The sequence below is a fragment of the Pan paniscus genome, chromosome 2 (genome assembly GCF_029289425.2).
Source record: "Pan paniscus chromosome 2, NHGRI_mPanPan1-v2.0_pri, whole genome shotgun sequence".
NCBI classification, from domain to species: domain Eukaryota; kingdom Metazoa; phylum Chordata; class Mammalia; order Primates; family Hominidae; genus Pan; species Pan paniscus.
This window is the reverse complement of record NC_085926.1, coordinates 133,114,139-133,133,743: the sequence shown is the minus strand read 5'-3', so window position 1 is coordinate 133,133,743 and position 19,605 is coordinate 133,114,139. Positions and strand designations below refer to the sequence as shown.

Below are 19,605 nucleotides of genomic sequence, written 5' to 3'. Positions count from 1 at the left end.
CAAACCCCCTTCCCAATAAAATAGCCCAGGAAACCAGGAAATATTTTATAGCCTTGGAGTGAACATAACTTTTAAAATAAACCAGGTAACCCAAGAAGACATAGCTATTACATGAATGTTAACCACTTTATAAGCCAGAGGGTATCATAAACAGTATAAAGGAATAACAGATGGGGGAAAACATAAATTGTATCACACATGGCAGGCAAAGGAGTAATGTCTGTAATATAAAGAGACTTTCTATAAGTTTCTCAGAAATCAACAAACAACCCGATAGAAAAATAGATAAGGACACGTACAAACAATAGAAAACACAAATCCCTGCACCATGTGAAAAGATATCAATATCACTAGCAGTCAGTTGAAAATGTAAATTAAAACAAAATGATGGTACTTATACACAATGGAGTACTATTCAGCCATAAAAAATAATGAGATCCTGTCATTTGCAGCAACACGGATGCAATTGAAGGTCATTATGCTAAGTGAAATAAGCCAGGTGCAGAAAGATAAACATCAAATGTTCTCACTTATTTGTGGGATCTAAAAATTAAAACAATTGAACTCATGGAGATAGAGAGTAGAAGGATGGTTACCAGAGGTTGGGAAGGGTGGTGGTAGGGGGTATGGTTAAATACCAAAAAAAAAAAAAAAAAAAAAAAAAAAAGAAAAAAATGAATAAAACCTAGTATTTGATAGCAAAACAGGGTAACTATAGTCAACAATAATTCAATTATACATTTTTAAACTGAAAGATTCAATTATACATTTTTAAACTGAAAGAGGCTGGGCATGGTGGCTCATGCCTATAATCCCAACACTTTGGGAGGCCGAGGCAGGTGAATCACTTGAGGCCAGGAGTTCGAGACCAGCCTGGCTAACATGGCAAAACCCCTTCTCTACTAAAAAAAAAAAAAAAAAAAAAAAAAAAAATTAGCAGGGCATAGTGGCGCACATCTGTAGTCCCAGCTACTTGGGAGGCTGAGGCAGGAGAATCGCTTAAACCCAGGAGGCGGAAGCTGCAATGCGCCGAGATCGCACCACTGCCCTCCAGCCTGTGTGACAGAGTAAAGACTCTGTCTCAAAAAAATGAATAAATAGGCCAGATGCAGTGGCTCATGCCTGTAATCCCAGCACTTTGAGAGGCCAAGGTGGCCAGATCAGCTGAGGTCAAGAGTTCGAGACCAGCCTGGCCAACATGGCGAAAACCCATCTCTACTAAAAATACAAAAAAGTTAGCTAGGCATGGTGGTGGGTGCCTGTAATCCCAGCTACTTGGGAGGCTGAGGCAGGAGAATCGCTTAAACTCTGGAGGCAGAGGTTGCAGTGAGCCGAGATCATGCCATTGCACTCCAGCCTGGATGACAAGAGTGAAACTCCATCTCAAAAAATAAAAAAAAATAAAAAACGTAATTAATTAAGATAACTAAAAGGGTATAATTGGATTGTATGTAACACAAAGGATATATACTTGAGAGAATGAATACCCCATTTTCCACGATGTGATTATTATGCATTGCATGCCCGTATCAAAACATCTCATGTACCCTATAAATACATACACTTGCTCTGTACCTACAAAAACTAAAAATCAAAAAATTAAAATTAAAAATTAAAAAAGTAGACATACGTGAAATTTTAAAATGAGGCATCATTTTTCATTGTTGAAGCAGCAACCCTTTGTGAGGGTTGATCACCTCCAGGCCTGGTGAGGATGCTGAAGCCTGGCACCATACACTCCTGGTAGAGTGTGAATGTTTGCTAACTTTCAGAAAAGTAATCTTGGCAGCAATGATGCCCAAAAGACACCCCAGATCACAGAGGAATAGGCATAATATGATCCAAATTTTGTAGAATAAAAATTTTCAAATTTTTGACCAAAAAGAAAAATGTCAAAGAAGGCACACCTAATTGTTGAAAATTAATGCGTCAGGGCAGGTGTAGGTAAACTGTGGTCTGAAAGCTAAACCTGGCTGGTCCCTTTTTTGATAGTTCATGAGCTAAGAATGATATTTATAACTTTTTAAGGGGTTAGTTACATTCTAAATGGTTACATAATTATCTACATGGTATCTTTCATTTTGCCTCTTAGCCGGCAAAGCCTAGAATATTTACTAGATGGCCCTTTGAGAAAAAGTTTACCAATCCCTGCCTCGGGGGAATTTTAGTTTATTTTTTATTCTTTTTTTTAAATTTTACTTTAAGTTCTGGGATACACGCGCAGAATATGCAGGTTTGTTACATAGGTATACAAGTGCCCTGGTGGTTTGTTGCACCCATCAACCCATCATCTAGGTTTTAAGCCCTGAATGCATTAGGAATTTGTCCTAATGCTCTCCCTCCCCTTGCTCCTCATCTGCTGACAAACCCCAGTGTGTGATGTTCACGTGTGTCACATGTGTCCATGTGTGATGTCTCCCTGTGTCCATGTGTTCTCATTGTTCGGCTCCCACTTATGAGTGAGAACATGTAGTGTTTGGTTTTCCGTTCCTGTGTTAGTTTTCTAAGAATGATGGTTTCCAGCTTCATGCATGTCCCTGCAAAGGACACAAACTCATTCTTTTACATGGCTGCATAGTATTCCATGGTGTATATGTGCCACATTTTCTTTATCCAGTCTATCATTGATGGGCATTTGGGTTGGTTCCAAGTCTTTGCTATTGTGAATAGTGCTGCAAAAAACATACATGTGCATGTGTCTTTATAATAGAATGATTTTTAATCCTTTGGGTATATACCCAGTAAAGGATTGCTGGGTCAAATGGTATTTCTGGTTCTAGATATGTGAGGAATCACCACACTGTCTTCCACAATGGTTGAACTAATTTACACTCCCAGCAGCAGTGTAAAAGCATTCCTATTTCTCCACAGCCTCACCAGCATCTGTTGTTTCCTGACTTTCTAATGATTGCCATTCTAATTGGCATTTCCTTTTACTTCTCTGCATTGTTTTGATTTTTGTAATAATCATGCATTACTTTCGCAGGTTTAAAGAGGATAGACAGATAGACAGGTTAGTAGGTAGATCAGTCACTTTGGGTCCTGTTGAAATGGATGTAAGGAGACAAAAGGAAAGCAGGGACACCAGTTAGGAAGCCACTGTAACAATCCAGGTGAAAGGGAATGGTGCTTTGGAATAGGGTGGGGGCAGTAGAGATGGAAAGAGGGATAGATTTTTTGGTACCCTATGGGGGCCGCTGAGGGATTGAAAATAAATGGACACAGAAAGAAATCAAACATCATTCGTAGGTTTCATTCTTTAGTTAAGTGGTGCCAACTACTGAGATGGAGGGACTAGGGAGAGGATATTGGAGAGTAAATCCCAAGCTCTATTTTGGGCTTGTTAAAGTTCTAAATGAAATTGTGTGAACTAGGCAGTTGGATATAGATGATTAGAGCTGCTCAGAATGTAGAGGGGGAGGCTGAGCAGGAAATACAAGTTTAAGAGTACTCATCGTGTTGACGGTACTTAGAGCTATTTGGAAGCAATATAGAGAGAAGAGAGAAGGGGATCAAGAGTCTACCTGGTGACACAGTGCCCAACCCAGCTGCAGACTGAAGGCCTCATGCATGCCTGGGGTCTGCTCTCTGCTGACAGATGCCTCTGGTGCCAGTGTCTACCTGCTTGGATTCCCTCAAATCATCTGTCCAAAATTTCCTCTTCCCAAGGAACACTATAGCTTTATAATAGACACTGACCCTTCCTCACAGTCCAAGCCCAAATGCTTGCTTTCTTGCTTGAACAACCAGCTGCTATGGCTTCTCCCAGCTGGATGGTCCTCCTGGCATCTTGGTCTTTCAGTGGAGAGCTCAGTTCAGGTTCCATTCCCTCCCAGTGTGCCCTGCCACAGTTCCCAGCCATGTAGAGTCCCCTTTAACTCATGCCATGCTTCTACTTGAGAATGCCAAGAACGACTCACCAAGGAGCTGGTGTAGGTGGGATCTGAGGTGTCATCCTGGAGGTAGCGGGAGAGGCCAAAGTCGGACACCTTGCACACCAGGTTACTGTTGACCAGAATGTTCCTAGCAGCCAGGTCCCGATGCACATAATTCATCTCAGCCAGGTACTTCATGCCAGCAGCGATGCCCCTGAGCATACCCACAAGCTGGATCACGGTGAACTGCCCGTCATTTTGCTGTAATAAGACATAGAGGGCATTGGGATCAAGACGGGCTTCAATGGTTAAGCAGAGGGAGAGATGTTGTGGCCCTGCTGCTTGTCAGCTTCTGTCTGCTCCAGGCCAAGCCACTCACTGTGTCCTCCTCTCTTCCCACTCCCATCCCCCATTCCTCTCCTTGAATGCTTTGTTCTCTTCTCCTTGCCAAGCCCTGTCATTTTTGTCTCCAAATTACATCTCAAACCCATTCACTTCTTTCCATCTCCACTGCCACCAGTCCAACCAAGTCGCCGTCATCCATCACCTACGATAGCCTCCTTGCCCGCCCCCCAATCTATTCTCTCCAGCCAGAGCCATCTTTTTAAGACATAAATCAGGCCATGTCAGTCCCTGGCTTAAAAATATCTAATAGCTTCCCACTGCATTAAGGAAAATCTCCAAACTCCTTAGCACGGTCCATGAGACCGCCTGGGATCAGCTACTGCCTTACCTTAGGCCACCATACCCATCACTAATGTACTAAAGCCACAGTGACTGGCACCCTTTCTTCTTTTCCAAGACAAACTCTTCCTGCCTTAGGGCCCTTAACATGTGCTATTCCCTCTGTTTTCCCTCCAACAATCGACATCTACTTGCCCTTCAGTTCTCCGCTTAAATGTCACTTCCTTAGAGAGGACATCCCTTTAACTCCCCCCCCAAAATATGATTAGCACTTTCTCATGACAAATGTTTAGTGCATGCTCTTAGTCTTCTTAGCACATATCACAAGTTTTAATCGTGTGTGTGTGTGTGTCTTTCTGTCTGTCTGTCTCTGCTGCTTGATTTTATACTCTTCGAGGACAAGAACTCTGTCCTTTTTGGTCACCATAGTATTATCAGTGCTGTAAACTTTAAGGTAGATAGAAAATCTCAATAAACATAAGTTGAATGAATGATGAATACATCTTTTCCTCTTTCCAAAATCAAGCATGTAAAGCACCTTCTCTGGGTAATCCCAGGGCTTTCAGCCTTTAGACTGGTATAACCGCACCTACCTCATAGGGACAGTGGGTCAGGGGAACCTCATGCACAGCGTGTGGCACAGGGAACTCTCCTAGTGAATGGGAGCTGTTGCTGCTCCTCTTCATGGCAACCTGCAGTGCTGTCCTCTCTCCTATCATTTGTGGGCTCAGAGTTTCTTGGGTGGATGCCCTCCCTCTGGTTAGACAACAGACTCTTCAGTGAATAAAACAGTGTCTTCCTCCTATCTCCCCAAGGCTCCTGGGTCTTGACTTTGCACACACCAGTTAAATCAGTAGACCCTAAGCTATACTGCCAAGAACATATTTTCCCATCTAATCTAGCCCCAAATGCTCCCCAAAGGGCTGAGAATTATGTTCTATAAGTAGAGCACAGCCTAGTCATTAGAATGCTCTGACTGGAGGAGAGATGGAAGCAGGACACCTGGGGTCTAGTCTATGTTTACTGCTAAACATAGGCACTCTGCAAGGCAACCACGACCTGCATCCCAGAGTCCTTATGTGAAATGCAGAAAGCATAGACAATGAGAGGAGCTCCCATCATTGAGCATCTACTGTATGCGAGATGTTACACAACGCACTCACATGCATATGCTCCTGCAAAAGCATTTTCTATGCAAAAATAAGCAAGGAAAAATAACAGACCTGTTATAAAAATACTCTACTTAGGAGCAACAACAACAGCAATCAAAAAGTCTAACAATGATTGCATGAATTGTTGGAAACTCTGTTCCTCATGCAAGATTGCAAGCCTGGATCCATGTTCTGGGGGTTATGCTCCTTGATCAATTGAAGGAATAGAGCAAATTGACTTTCTCCCTCCTGAAGATGTCTGCCAGCAGAAGGGCCCCCAAACATATTGTGTTTGACACACTTCAAGTTCCAGGCTATTTCTAACTCTAACTTTAACCACCTCCAAACCTGCCCAGGAGATTGAATGTATGCTTTCTCCATAATAGATTCTTCTAAGCAACTCAAAAAGAAAGTATAGAGCTACTTTTTGGAAACTCTGACTGGTTTTCAGCACGTTGCCCATCTGTGAGCTGGATGTGCAGTGAGTGATGCAGATCTTCCTTCTCACTAATACACTTCAATCAACACCTTCTCAAGAAGCTAGGCAGGCTGTTGCTAGCACGAAGCATTTTCTCCAAGTAGGTCTCTGGGGATTTGCTTCTTCAGAAAGTTGTCATGCAATTTCTATATATTACAGAGGTGTATCTCAGCCACAAGTCACATGGATTGTATTTTTTCAATTCAGTCTATTATTTCCTCTCTGTAAGTATAGGCAACAGTGTCTACACATACAGAATGTCTCCCTAAAAAAGATGGCATTTGGGGAGAGCACTGGGGTGGCTTAAACAACTTTGAGAACAGTAATGTTGAAAGTGCATGCAGCAATGTGTCTACATTTTTGCTTTAAGTCATTTAAGTCTTCTTAGAACTTCTTTATTATCTGATTTGTTTTAAAATTTAGATTATAAATTTTATAGTTTCTGGGGTCAAAAAAGACCAAGAAATGAGGAAAGATCCAGGCTTTGGAGCCAGCAGACCTGATTTGGATGCAGGCTCTGCAGCTTAGTGGTTGTGTGGGCTTGGGCAAGTTATTTAACCTCCAGAGCAGTTATTTCCGCATCTATAAAATAAGAACATAGTGTCCGTTCTTCATAGGGTTCTGGTGAGACTAAATGAGATAACACATATGAAAGGCCCTAGCTCAGTGCCTTGTGTATCCTAAGACGGTAGCAATAATCCCTGCTAACATCAGCAGAGCCTAAGTAACGGCTCACAAGTCAGTTCCCCTGTACCTCAGATGAGTGTGGTGAGAGAGACTGAGGACACCTGGGACCAGAACTCTGGGTTTTCATGGCTTCCTGGGTGTGTGTGTGTGAAACATCCTGGGATCATTGTCCTTGGGGAGCCCACTACTCAGCACATGCTGAGCTCAGCAGGTAACAGATAGGCACCTGTAATTGTAGTAGATGGTTGGGACCTAATGATGCAGGCCTAAACTTTGGCTCAATTAGTCACAAATGTTGGTAGCATCCATCACTTGACTTTTGAATGGCACATAATACTTACAGAATATGTTTAGATCCTTAAAACCAGTCCTGTGCAGTAGGCAAGACAGGCAATATTATATTGTTTTCACAGACAAGATAAAGGAGGTCCAGAAAATGTATGTGATCAGCCTTAAATCACGGTGTGGGTTTGAGTTATAACAGTAATCAAAGTTCAGAATGGTAAATCACTTCTCCACTGACAACCCATCTCCGATCAACTGGTAATGGTGGCCTCAAACGCTGTGTGGAGAAAAAGGCTGTGCATAAGCTTTGCAGGGAGAAGAACCATGATGGATTAGTGATGCTACTCTTATCTGGGTCTTCTAACTCCTATCCTGTGCTTTTGCCATTGGAATATGCTGACTCTGCAATGGGCAATACATTTTCTTTAGAATCTTCAAGAGAACCACATATCAAGATATGTAGGGTCATGTCTGCTGAATTCGTAACCTTGGTGAAATTTAAAGATAAAAACATATTAAGATTTTTCTGGCATGTTTAACTGTTACATGCTCAGTTGATTGGCATAATTCTCCAAAAAGAACTTCCAGAGATATGAACAGCAGCATTCAAAGATGAACAAAATAAAAAAAAATAAAACTAACTTATTTCTTGGTGACTTTGGGAAAGAACCTGGCTCCATGCTGAGCACATAGTAAAAACATAGTACAGAGAAGAAATACAGGTCTAGGTGAGGTGATTTAAACTTTCCTCCCTTCATGAAGTGCTTTCTGCTGAAATTGCTTTTCTGCAAATGCACCGAAGCCACTTGCTGGCCCTTATATTAGACAGGAAGGATTTAGGTATTTCAACTTTCATTGACGAATCCACTTCAGGAAATGAAACTCTTATTTGATTTGTTTGAAGAAAATGAATCATAGATTTTTTCTAACTGAAAGGGACCTTTCAAGCTCATCTAGCTCAATGCCTTTAGTTTATAAATTGGAAAATTGAGTTAACAGGTTTGCTCCAGGCCACAGGGTGACTCACAGCAGAAGCCAAAGCAGAACCTTGGTCTCAGGACTTCCAATCTGGTGTTCTCTTCCTGACTTCTGGGTTGCTATCTTCTAGCTGCAGCCCATGAATGAGCTTCTCTGATGAGAAATGTCCCCGTTTGACATTACTCAGTGACTTTCAAGAGTCTTCCAGTTATGATTATCTGTGAAAGAACCAGCAGCAACCACAAAGCCAAGCTTTAGGCAAGAAGGCCTTATGGAGCATGTCAAGAATCATGTTAACTAAACCATGGGATACTGGTCACAGCTTCAGGAATTGTTTCGCTTATTATTATTTTTTTGTCTTTTTTTTTTTTCCTTTTTCTGGAGAACGGGGTCTCGCTATATTGCCCAGGCAGGTCTCAAACTCCTGGGCTCAAGCTATCCTCCAGCCTCTTTCCTCCCTGAGAGCTGGGATTACAGGCGTGAGCCACCGCGCCCAGCCGAATTGTTTCTAATATTACGGAAGAGCCACCAGGTTGAATCCCTTGAATTTGAGTATCAAGAAGGAAAAATTTAATTATGGATTTGTATGCTATATAATCCATGGCACAATAATTTTTAGAAAATTGATAATAATGAACCATCTACTGAATGTGTGGTTGAAGCATAATGGTATCTCTCAGATGCTGATTCAGGGCTAGAACCGTAGCCACTCTCCAAAGACGCTATGACCAGTGGGAAAGGAGAAGTTGGAGGGGAGGAAACAGTTCCAGAAATTGAAGACTAATCCTTTTCCTTTCTTCTCTGAGTAGTGATCCTAAAATTATCCTACTTCCCAGAAGATGGACCCTGTAGAACTGAACTGATGACCTATTTTTCGATTTTATCAAGCAGCAGATATGTCAATTAATGTTGCTATGCTCCAGGGTTCGGTAGTAAGGCTGAAATTAGATTTATAGATTACCTGCCTCCATGCAGTGTGAGGAGTCAGAAACGCTTCATTTCCCCCTCTCCTCCTGGCACTGCCTGCTCCCACCACTCCTTTCTTACCATGCCTGCTCCTCTGTTTTCCCGTGCTCCTCTCATGCCCCCAGGTTTTCTTCCCCTGCAAGCTCAGCTCATCAACATGAGAAATGCTGGTGTCCAACATGCCTCCGTGACCTAAGCCCCAAATGAAAACAGGCCCTAGGAAGAGCAGCAGTGTGGGGTTTTGATTTTCCGCAGGCTCATGAGAATGAATCTTCCTGTTCCCCTGCACACTCCAGCGGGGGAGTGTGATCACAGTCCCCAAATCAAGCAGTGACTCTCTCTGAAGTACAATCAGGTGACTGGTAGGAAATAAATGACTCCCAAAAGGGTCTTGACAGTGGTTCCAGAAAATGCTTTTCCTTCTCACATTGCCTTTTATTCAAGTTTATTCAACTTTGTTTATTCAACTCAACTTCATTCAACTTTGTTTATTCAACTGTCTTCATGAGATCTCTGATAATAAATGAATGTCCCCAGGAAAGCATAGACAATGATTGCACTGACATGACAGGTGTGGCAGCAAGGACAGTGAGAGATAATGTACACACAGGATGACTAGAGCTCTCATGCCACTCCCTAGCATTTTTGTTTGAGAAATAATCTTTTAGTCAACTAGCATTTACCAGGTGTGCACTGTGTTAGGTATTGGAGTTTCCAAATACAAAGCATAACCCCATACCCTCAAGGAGGCTGTCCTAGGGAAAGTACATGGGCTCAGTAATCTACATCAGTTGTTCTCCACCCCTGCACCCCCAGAAAAACAAAAGCCACTACTTCCTAGTGACCCAGACTGGGCAAAAAGCATGTTCCTGTTGTACAAAGGTAGCTTCAGTAGTGTGCTTCTAGACAAGTCTCCCAGCTACCCTTCCACACTACAGCCCCTAAGCTCTGTTTCTGAGTGCTGGAGCTACCATGCAGCAGCTGATAAATTACCAAATAGGTCCACATTTACTTTGGCCTACATATACACTGTTTCGCTGTTCCATCAGCCTACCTACCTGCTTCTCACTTGTCTGGCAAATTCCTCATTCTCTAATCTCAGATAAATTCTTCCTCCTCTTTGAAGCCTTCCCTAGATTCTCCAGGAAGATTTAAGAACTTCTTCACTTACTACATCTGTACTTAACTTATGGGGAAAAAAAGTATAAGATAGGCAAATGATTACTAGAAGCTTTGGGTACTAGCAGGAGTAGGGACTACATTGATGGCAGGTTATACTGTCTAAGGTGAACACAACAAGATCTCCCATCTATCATGTTTAAGAAGACATTGAGTTGATGTCCCTTCATCAAAATGTGGGGCCTGTTTTCTCCCCTTGTATCTGGGCCTGTCACTATGTTGGAAGTGACACTATGTGCCTTCCTAGGCTGGGTCACAAAAGTAATACAGATTCCCCATTCCTCTCTTGGGATGCTTTTTCTTGAGACCCAGCTTGCTCTAAGGAAGTCCAAGCAGGCCACCTAGAAAGATGGCACTGACCACCTAATATATGAATGAAAGAGGCTTCAGACAATTCTAAGCCTCAGCCCTTGAGCTACTGCAACTGACTCCACATGGATCAGAGGTGTCCCTCCCAAACCTGGCCCAAATTGCAGATTCATGAGCAAAATAAATTGTTGTTGTGCTAAGCCACTGAGGTCTTGGGGATGATTTGTTATGTAGCATTAGAGCAAGGTTTCCTTTATCTCTATAGGCACAGCATCCAGAATAGGGCCTGGCCAGAGCAGTGATCCCAGCAATGTTTCAATGACTGACCCTTTAATCTGTAGCCACAGCTATTGTTTGGTTGCTTTGGTAATGTGTGTAGCCAGCTACTGGGTATCACTCTGAAGTCCTTGCTCAGAAGGCTCTGCCCATTCTTTGATGCTGCCCACTGGACCCTCTGCTCTCAGCTTCTGCTTCCTGGCTGAAGATATCAGCTTCCACTCCCCAGATATCAGCATCATGGCCATTCTCATTCACCCTTCCTCTAGGTGCTCAGTGATACCCTACAGAAATGAAAATGGTTTCATTGTGGGCCTGGCTCTACTTTGGGCATATTCTGACAATGATCTTTTACAGGTCTCCCAGCCAAAGACCTTCAGCAACTCCCCACTTCTGCTGCAAGTTGGTTGGGAATCTTCGCCAACCACAGAAATACCCGTGGATGCTTGTGATGCAGTCTTCCCCTTCCCTACTCAGAAGTGCCTCCTCAGAGGGCAGGTGGCCCAGGCATCAGAAAATGGCAACCTGTTTTACTTCTGAACCTGTAAATGCAGAGAGCAGTCTGGGAGGGTGGCTGTGCTGGTGAAAGGCAGAGACGGCCGCGGATGTCTGCATGAATCACACAGGGCTATGCAGCAGCCAAAAGTCTCTTCAATCTCTGTGATTCATGCAGATGCCAATGGCCATTCTTTGCCCCTCTCTATTCATTTTATTCATCCAATAAGCATTTGTCAACGCCCTACTCCATGCCATCCTCCTCCTGAGGATCCCACAAGCCCTGTTTTGTTCTCTTCTTTTAGCAACAAATCTCTGCTAACATCTCCAATGCCCATTCACACTGGATCAGGCGATTCCTGAATGGTAGGTTGTGCTCATGGAACCCCTCTCCCCAGCCATCATTCACCTGCATCCAAGTGCATCATCAAACCCCTGAGTTGCTCTTACCCTGAGGAAAGAATCCAATGCACCATTCTCCATGAACTCTGTGATGATCATGACAGGCCGACTCTTGGTGACCACACCCTCCAGGCGAATGATGTTAGGATGGTCGAACTGGCCCATGATGCTCGCCTCACTCAGAAAGTCCCGACGCTGCTTCTCCGAGTACCCTGCCTTCAGGGTCTTGATGGCCACGTAGATTTCCCTCTTGCCTGGCAGTTTCAAACGCCCCTTGTACACTTCTCCAAACTCCCCTGAAACAACAAAAATGCCATTAATATCCTCTTCCTTCTCAGTCTGTGGACTCAAGAGGGAAGTCATCTAATGGAGAACAATGGTGCCCCAAGTGGAATTGTGATTAAAGTGGTGGAAATTAAAACAGTCTTCTCTCATTGTAACTATATTGTTTTGGCAGTAACCAGTTCATGGCAAACACAAAAGGATTACTAAAGTACATTCCTTACCTTGGTACTTAGAAATAGTTTGGGTAACTAAAGTGGAATTTCAGAATATATGTGAGCTTGTTTTTCCCCACACTTAATTTTTCCATTGTGTGCCAGCTGAATAATTGAAATGAAATGGTCAGTTTCACTTTGGCAGGATCATGATTCATTTTTAGCAGATACTGGTGCAAGAACATTCAGGGGATAGGAGACATGTTCAGATACTTTGGCCCTCTGAATGAGATGTATACTGTTTATGTTCCTACACTGCTGGGAGAGCATTTGTGTTTATTGGGTGCCCCAGAAAACAGACATTGAGGAGTTAGGAAGGGAAGAGGTTCACTTGTGAAAGACAAAAGTGAGAGGAAGAAGGATTGGGCGGAGACAGCCCAAGATCACCATGCAGACCTGATGAAATCCCAGCTAACCCAAAGGGAGAGCCAGAGCAGAGTTCACATTGCAAAAGCAGCCCAGCCCTCACATCCCTGCCATGCTCAGTCATTGGCTGGGGGCTGCTGGGAAGAGCTGGGCCTCTGCAGGAAAGCCGGGGCCGACCCTGAAGGTGCTGCAGCTGGAGGCTGTCAGCTAACTGCACTTTTGGCAGCTGAACAGCAAGTTATTTCTCCAAACAGGCATGAGCTGCACACCTCCATGCATGCCACAGCGTTGAAACATTTTCACAGTAAAGTCACCAAGAGTAGAAACAATTATGGTGACACTATTTCATAGCTGCCTAAAAAAAAAAAAAAAATCTGTTGAATCCTGTTTAACATGCTTTCAAAAGTTATTTTATAATTTAATTTGGCTTGGTTACTTCCAATTCTTTCACGTGAAGCAGTTAAGTGTCTACTTGTAAGTGCAGCAGGAGAAACATGGCTTTCTGCTGAGAAAACTTTCTCTCTCACTTTCCACTTCTGGAAGAAAATGATGGAGCAAACTGAGCAATCAGATAAATTACTTGCCATATTAGAAAGACAAGTTAACATTGCTCCTGTGATTCATTTGGGAGTTCCTTTTGTTTTCTTGCTGCAAAAAAGATTGGAAGGAAGCTGTGTGAAAGGACTGTTATGCAAAACTTCTCCAGAGTCAACAGAACTTGATAGAACCTGGGGCTGGAGTAGAGGCTGGTTAAGCACCATTAGGAAGATTTCAACATGGACCTAACACTCAGATAAATATCATTTACAACACTATGTGTTTTGGGGGGGCTGTTCTTTTTCCTTCCTTCCATCCTTCCTCCCTTTTTCTCCCTCTGTCCCTCCCTCCCTTCCTTCCTTCCTTCCACTCCTTTTTTTTGTTTTTTTTTTTTTTGTTGTTGTTTTTTGAGACAGGGTCTCACTATGTTGCTCATGCTATACTCGAGCTCCTGGGCTAAGCGATCATCTTGCCTCAGCCTCCTGAGTAGATGGGACCACAGGTGTGCACCACTGCACCTGGCTGCAACACTGGTTTTCACATTGAATCATATACTCTTTTGGTGAACTGCTGGAGGTCAGACCAAGTCTCATTCCTGTTTGTAGCTTGCACATCCACTCCACTGTGGTGCTTGGCACATAGCAGACATGCCAGTAAAAGTTGTTGTGTCATATTTATTATTATATGTTTGGCTTTTGCCTTGCTCACTCTTGGGTTACAAACTGCTGAAGATTGTTATCTCTGCTTTATCCAGAAATAGAAGTACCACTATTTGAATTTGTATGTTAAAAATGTATTTACTGCAGCATCATCTTCTATAGACAAACACTACAATAGCTTAACTTATTTAGTAATTAAAATGAGTAAAATTTAAAGAAAAGAACTAGACAATACAGACCTGTCACATATGTGTGTGTATATATGTATGTGTGTATATATGTGGATATGTATATATGTGTCTAGATATATGTATGCATGTATATATGTAGCATATATGTATGCATGTAGATACGTAGCATATATATGCTATATATATATAACTATGAGCTGAATGAACACAAATTACATATTTGATAAGTACACTAACGGAAGACTATTTATTAGTATTTCTTCCTTGTTGCCATAATAATGGGCTCTATTTTCTTTTAGAAAAAAGCCAGAGTTGATAGTTGAGGGTAAAGATGTGTTAATATTTCTTTGTGGAGGAGACAGTACACAAATGTGTATTTATTAACCACCTACTATGTGCCAGGAACTGTGCTAGGCACTTTGTGTGACTTATTCAATCTTCACAACACTCCTGTCAGGTAGGTATTACTATGGCCATTTAAATAATAAGGAAACTGAGGCACAAGGAAAACATGTCCCAATCACGCAGCTGGGAGTTACAGCCAGGGCTGTGGTCCATACCCATCTTTTCCTGCCATACTGCCTCTAGATAGCTATGTTTCAGTTGGCAAGGACATGGGGAATAAAGCTACATAGATATGAAGTTATAGTTCAGGGACCATCATGCCCCAAATGTGCAGGTCCAAACAAGTCATATATAGTGACTGTCATAGCAACTCAATATCCATGTGAGAACAAAAGAAGTGATACTGTTTAACAGGCAGATGTCTTTCACGTAAGCCTCCTGCCTGGGAGTTGGGTGGCATCAGAATATTTGGAAATCAGTGTATTTATCATTTTCTACCTATCAGTGTGTGGAGTTTGGAAAAGTGCTCCAGGTGAATTTGATGTCTTCCACAACACACAAAAAGACTCCAGTTGAGAACTTCTGTTCTATCTCAGTGGTTCTCAAAGTTGGCTGCCCACTGGAATCACCTGAAGAGACTTACAGAGTCCAGAGGCCTGGGCCTCACTTCAGAGATTCTGATGAATTGGTTTGGATACAGCCTGCACATTGACATATTTAAAAGCTGCCCAAAGGATTGGTTACATAATTTGCAGAGCACGGTGCAAAGTAAAAGTGCAGGACTCCTTGTTCAAAAACTATTGAGAATTTCAATACTGTAACAGCAGAGCATTAAACCAAGTGCATGTCCTTCTGAACATCGGGCCCTGTGAAAATGCACCAGTCACAGGTCCATGAAGCCAGGCCTGGCTGCCCGGTGATACTGACATGCCGCTCAGGCTGAAAACCATAGGCTTAAACCATCCAAGCACTTTTCAAATGAATTAGTGAACTGCCAAAAGCCATGGCATTCCTGAAATTTCTCTCTGTACTTCTGAATACTTTTGAAAGCAAAGCACACATATAGCCTGCCTCATACGGCACAGGTCCTGGCACACAGTACGGACTTTATAGATGTGAGAGGAGAGAAAGAAGAAAAGAAGGAAGGAAGAAATCAATGAAAATGTATAGGACAGTATGAATCAAACTACTTTCCTAATTGGGAAACGTTATTTAATTTTTAATCTTTGTGACTGGTCTTCAAGTCTAAAAACTCATCATACAGTTTTTAAAAATTATAAAATATAAACATGCCTTCTTTGGGTAGGGCATGATGGACTTTGTGGTTGGTTACCTTTGTGGTCATGGTGTCACTGCTCTCAGAAATCTGCTCTGCAGTGACTTAAAGAATGGAAATTCTGTAAAAGAACTCCTTTCCTGTCTGGCAAAGAAGTGTCTTCATATTCTCCAAGCCAGGAGGTTTTCAAAGCACTAACTGCAAAGGATGCCACTTAATATCTAATCCTCACCAGGAGATTATGTTCGCCCCTGTAATTAAGTAGGCCCCTGAGTACAGTTGGGAGGAAAATTGGTAGTGAGTGGAGGAAGAAGCTCCATGTCTACACGCAAACAACACCTGAGACATTGGATGTTGGCGGGCCCTTCATTTCTCCAGAACTTAGCTTTCTCCTTGTTATATAATAAAAAGAAGTGACCAATTGTCTTGCCTTACCAACAGTGTGTTGAGAGAAGTCTAGGAGAAAGTGCTTTGTAAACTACAAACTGTTCGAAACACTTGTGGGTGGTTATTTATTTATTATTCTATTTTTTTTGAGACAGAGTCTTGCTATGTCGCCCAGGCTGGATTGCAGTGGCGTGATCTCGACTCGCTGCAATCTCGGCCTTCCAGGTTCAAGCAATTCTCCTGCCTCAGCCTCCCAAGTAGCTGGGATTACTGGCACCCACCACAACGCCCGGCTAATTTTTGTATTTTTAGTAGAGACAGTGGTTCATTATGTTGGCCAGGCTGGTCTTGAACTCCTGACCTCGTGATCTGCCCACCTTGGGCTCCCAAAATGCTGGGATTACAGGCGTGAACCATCACTCCTGGCCTTTTTTTTTTTTTTTTTTTAGACAGTCTCGCTCTGTTGCCCAGGCTGTAGTACAGTGATGTGATCTCGGTTCACTGCCACCTCCACTTCCCATGTTCAAGAGATTCTCCTGCCTCAGCCTCCCAAGTAGCTGGGATTACAGGCTTGTGCCACCACTCTTATCTAATTTTTTTATTTTTAGTAGAGACAGGGTTTCTCCATGTTGGCCAGGCTGGTCTCGAACTCCTGACCTCAGGTGATCTGCCTGCCTCAGAATCCCAAAGTGCTGGGATTACAGGCATGAGCCACCATGCCAGGCCTGTTTTAAAAAGACAAAACAGAAGTAGGTAGTTGGGAGGGGGAGTGCAGAGTAGGGGAGTCTCACTGGAAGAGAAAAGAGAGGAAAAGTAGGTTTCTGCAGCCTTTTGAGACTTATGGTGACTGATCTAAGACACATCAGAGCTTTTTGCCAGGGGACATGGTGAAGTTTCCCTGCCAGGTGCCTGAGCATGGAGGGTGTCTTCAGGTAAGCCTAGGATGCTAAAGTCTGGGTTTCTGGCCCTTGAGCACACCACAACCTACAGCCTTATAGAGAGGCAGGAGTCGATGGGCGTATTGCGATTATTAATAACAAACAGGAAATCAAGACCCTGTGTCACTTACAATCTAAGAAATTGCTGTCGCCTGTGATCTTTGACTTCAGTTTAATATAGAATCTACAAGAAACTATTTTTGCATTTTGATAATTTTCCTGTAATTAGGGCCAGGACTTGATGTCTGTGGTACTTCGATTCGCCATCATCTGAACTCTAAAGAGCTTCGTTTTACTTGAGCTCCAAATCATGGCCATAACGTTTTCATTTTTAATAAAAATTCATAATACCTAGAAAATATTTCCAGCAATTCAAGAATTAACGTTATATTTAAGACAGACACTTAAAGGAAACGACTGTGCTGGGGAGTGGTTGTGGTTGATTCTTTTCACACAGATTCTTTACTGACAGTAAATGTGGCCAGCCTAATTTTGGTCCCACTGGACTTTGATTGGCACACATCTTTGTGTCTGACATTGGGTCCTCTCCTATAGCCAGACATCTATTTGGTTAGGACCCAGATCCAGCTGTAGGTCAGTCTAGTGGCCAATGTGCTCAGCAGTGGTTCTCGAACTGTGGTTCTTGACCAGTAGCATCAGTATCACCTAGGAACTTGTTAGAAACTGCACTTTCCCAAAACCCACCTAGACCCACAGCATCAGAAGCTCAGTAGGTGGGGCCTGTGACCTGGGTTTTAGCAGCCTCCAGGTGATTCTAATGCCTGCTTCATCTGTTTGAGAACCTGGCCCTCAAGGCTCTCAGCGGAGGGTAATTTAACCAATTCCTATGCATTTCATCCCAGATAGCTGCTGAAATTATTCCCTGCAAGTTTCAGCTCCTTGCCAATTCCTCTTTCCTACCTTCCTTGACAAAATGAGGAAGAGAGAAAAAGTGCTTCAGCAGCATTAAATGCCTCAACTATTGTATGTAAAATCAGAAGAAAAGAATTCTCAATTTTTGAAAACGAAACATTCACCTGCCAGCAGGTATTTCAAGCAGTAGCTTCTGGTTATGCACAGCTCAAATCTACACACAATTGCACTTTTTTAAAAAAAGCAGCATTTTGAAGTCAAAAACTGCCTTGGGGGGAAAAAAAGGAAAGCAGAGCTTCTAGTTACTAATTCAAGCTTACACCAGAAATGGAATTTTTAAAGAATACATTTAAACTAGGTTTTAAAGCATGATTTCAAGCAAGTTTTAACACACTAGCTTGTGCAAGATAAATGAGTTATGGCTAAACCAGGGAGAGCAGAACCATGGTACACACTCCACCACTTCCTGACCCTGCACAGAGGATAGACATTATTAGTTGATCACAACCATCTTCACCCTTTCATCAGAGTTCCTCAGATACTCATTACCAGGCCACTGAGTTGGCACATGAGATGGAACCTGCTTGACAGCCACGGTATTCACAATACCTAATATCCAGAGAGTGAGGGAAAATGGTTTTCTCTTTTCTTGTAGCTTTTTATAGTTGTTAGACAACTGCATACCTATATATCACATATGAGTGTATATATCTTCACACATATACATACATCTATATTTTATATGTAATTAGCTTATTTTCATAAGCAAGCACTTATAATTAAAGATGCTAAGTATCTCAGTCCTTGTTGTCCTTCTTAACGCTGATAACTGATCACACTTAGAAGAAGAAAACCAGAAGACAGGACCAGGGTATTCTATGAGGACCATGCTCTCTCCAGGGCATGTGGGACAGTCTTTGTAGCATCACAATAGAGTAATAATGAATTCTAGGATGGTATCATAATTCCCAAAAAAGAGGCTTGAGTATTCAAAACTGCTAGAGAGAAGCAATGGGTATTCCAAAATGCCATCGGAAGCAATGCCTCTGTATACTGAGCTGCTCTTTTCCATAGCAACAAGAGTGGCAGCTGGCCACCCTGTAACTATATGCAACAGCCCTAGGGTTACATTCATGTGAGGGTTACATTCTCCAGACCTGGATCAGCTCTAGCTGGGTTTAAATTCTAGCTCTATCATAAACTTAACTGGCAGCACAGCCTTCGGCAAGCTATCCTCTGAATGTTGATTTCCTTACCAGTTACAAGAAAATATATATGCATACAGATACATATGCTCTAACTCACAGAGCAATAAGAGAGTTAAATAAGATGATGCTTGTGAAAGATGTAGAGTATTGTCAGACACACGGTGAGTGTTCAAGAGATGCTAGCTACTTTGACTATGTTCCTGGAGACATGTCTATGATTTCTTCTCCTAGAAATGCTTCTTGCCGTAACTTCTATTCAATGTGGAGCTACCCTCATGCTGTCCATCTGCACTCTGAATGACCCCAGGACTGTCAAACTTGCAAGTGACCTTTCTGCCAAATCATCCCCAAGGAAACCCGGGCCTTTGTTGGCCTCACAGATGACTCCATCCCCATCCACACATATCACACATGCCCTCATCCCAACTATTCTCACACAGCCCTTTCACTGCAAGCTTCCTTCTTCCAGATGATCATCCATTCCTGGAAATGTTGAATCACTAGCTGCTAGAGTCAGAGGAGACATATTTATTAACGAAAATACAAATGGCATGTCTTCTTCT

The 19,605-nt window shown here is 42.6% G+C and overlaps 1 protein-coding gene across 1 annotated transcript in view; it reads right to left on the bottom strand.

Moving 5' to 3' along the window:
- The window catches only part of EPHB1 (EPH receptor B1), a 467,658-nt gene that overhangs the window by 54,933 nt on the left and 393,120 nt on the right, over window positions 1–19,605 (bottom strand). The window contains exons 11-12 of the mRNA XM_003822498.5: window positions 11,814–12,061; window positions 3,921–4,136 (exon numbers count right to left, since the gene is read on the bottom strand). Of these exons, the coding sequence (XP_003822546.3) occupies window positions 3,921–4,136; window positions 11,814–12,061 (464 nt within the window). The remainder of the gene's footprint in view (window positions 1–3,920; window positions 4,137–11,813; window positions 12,062–19,605) is intronic.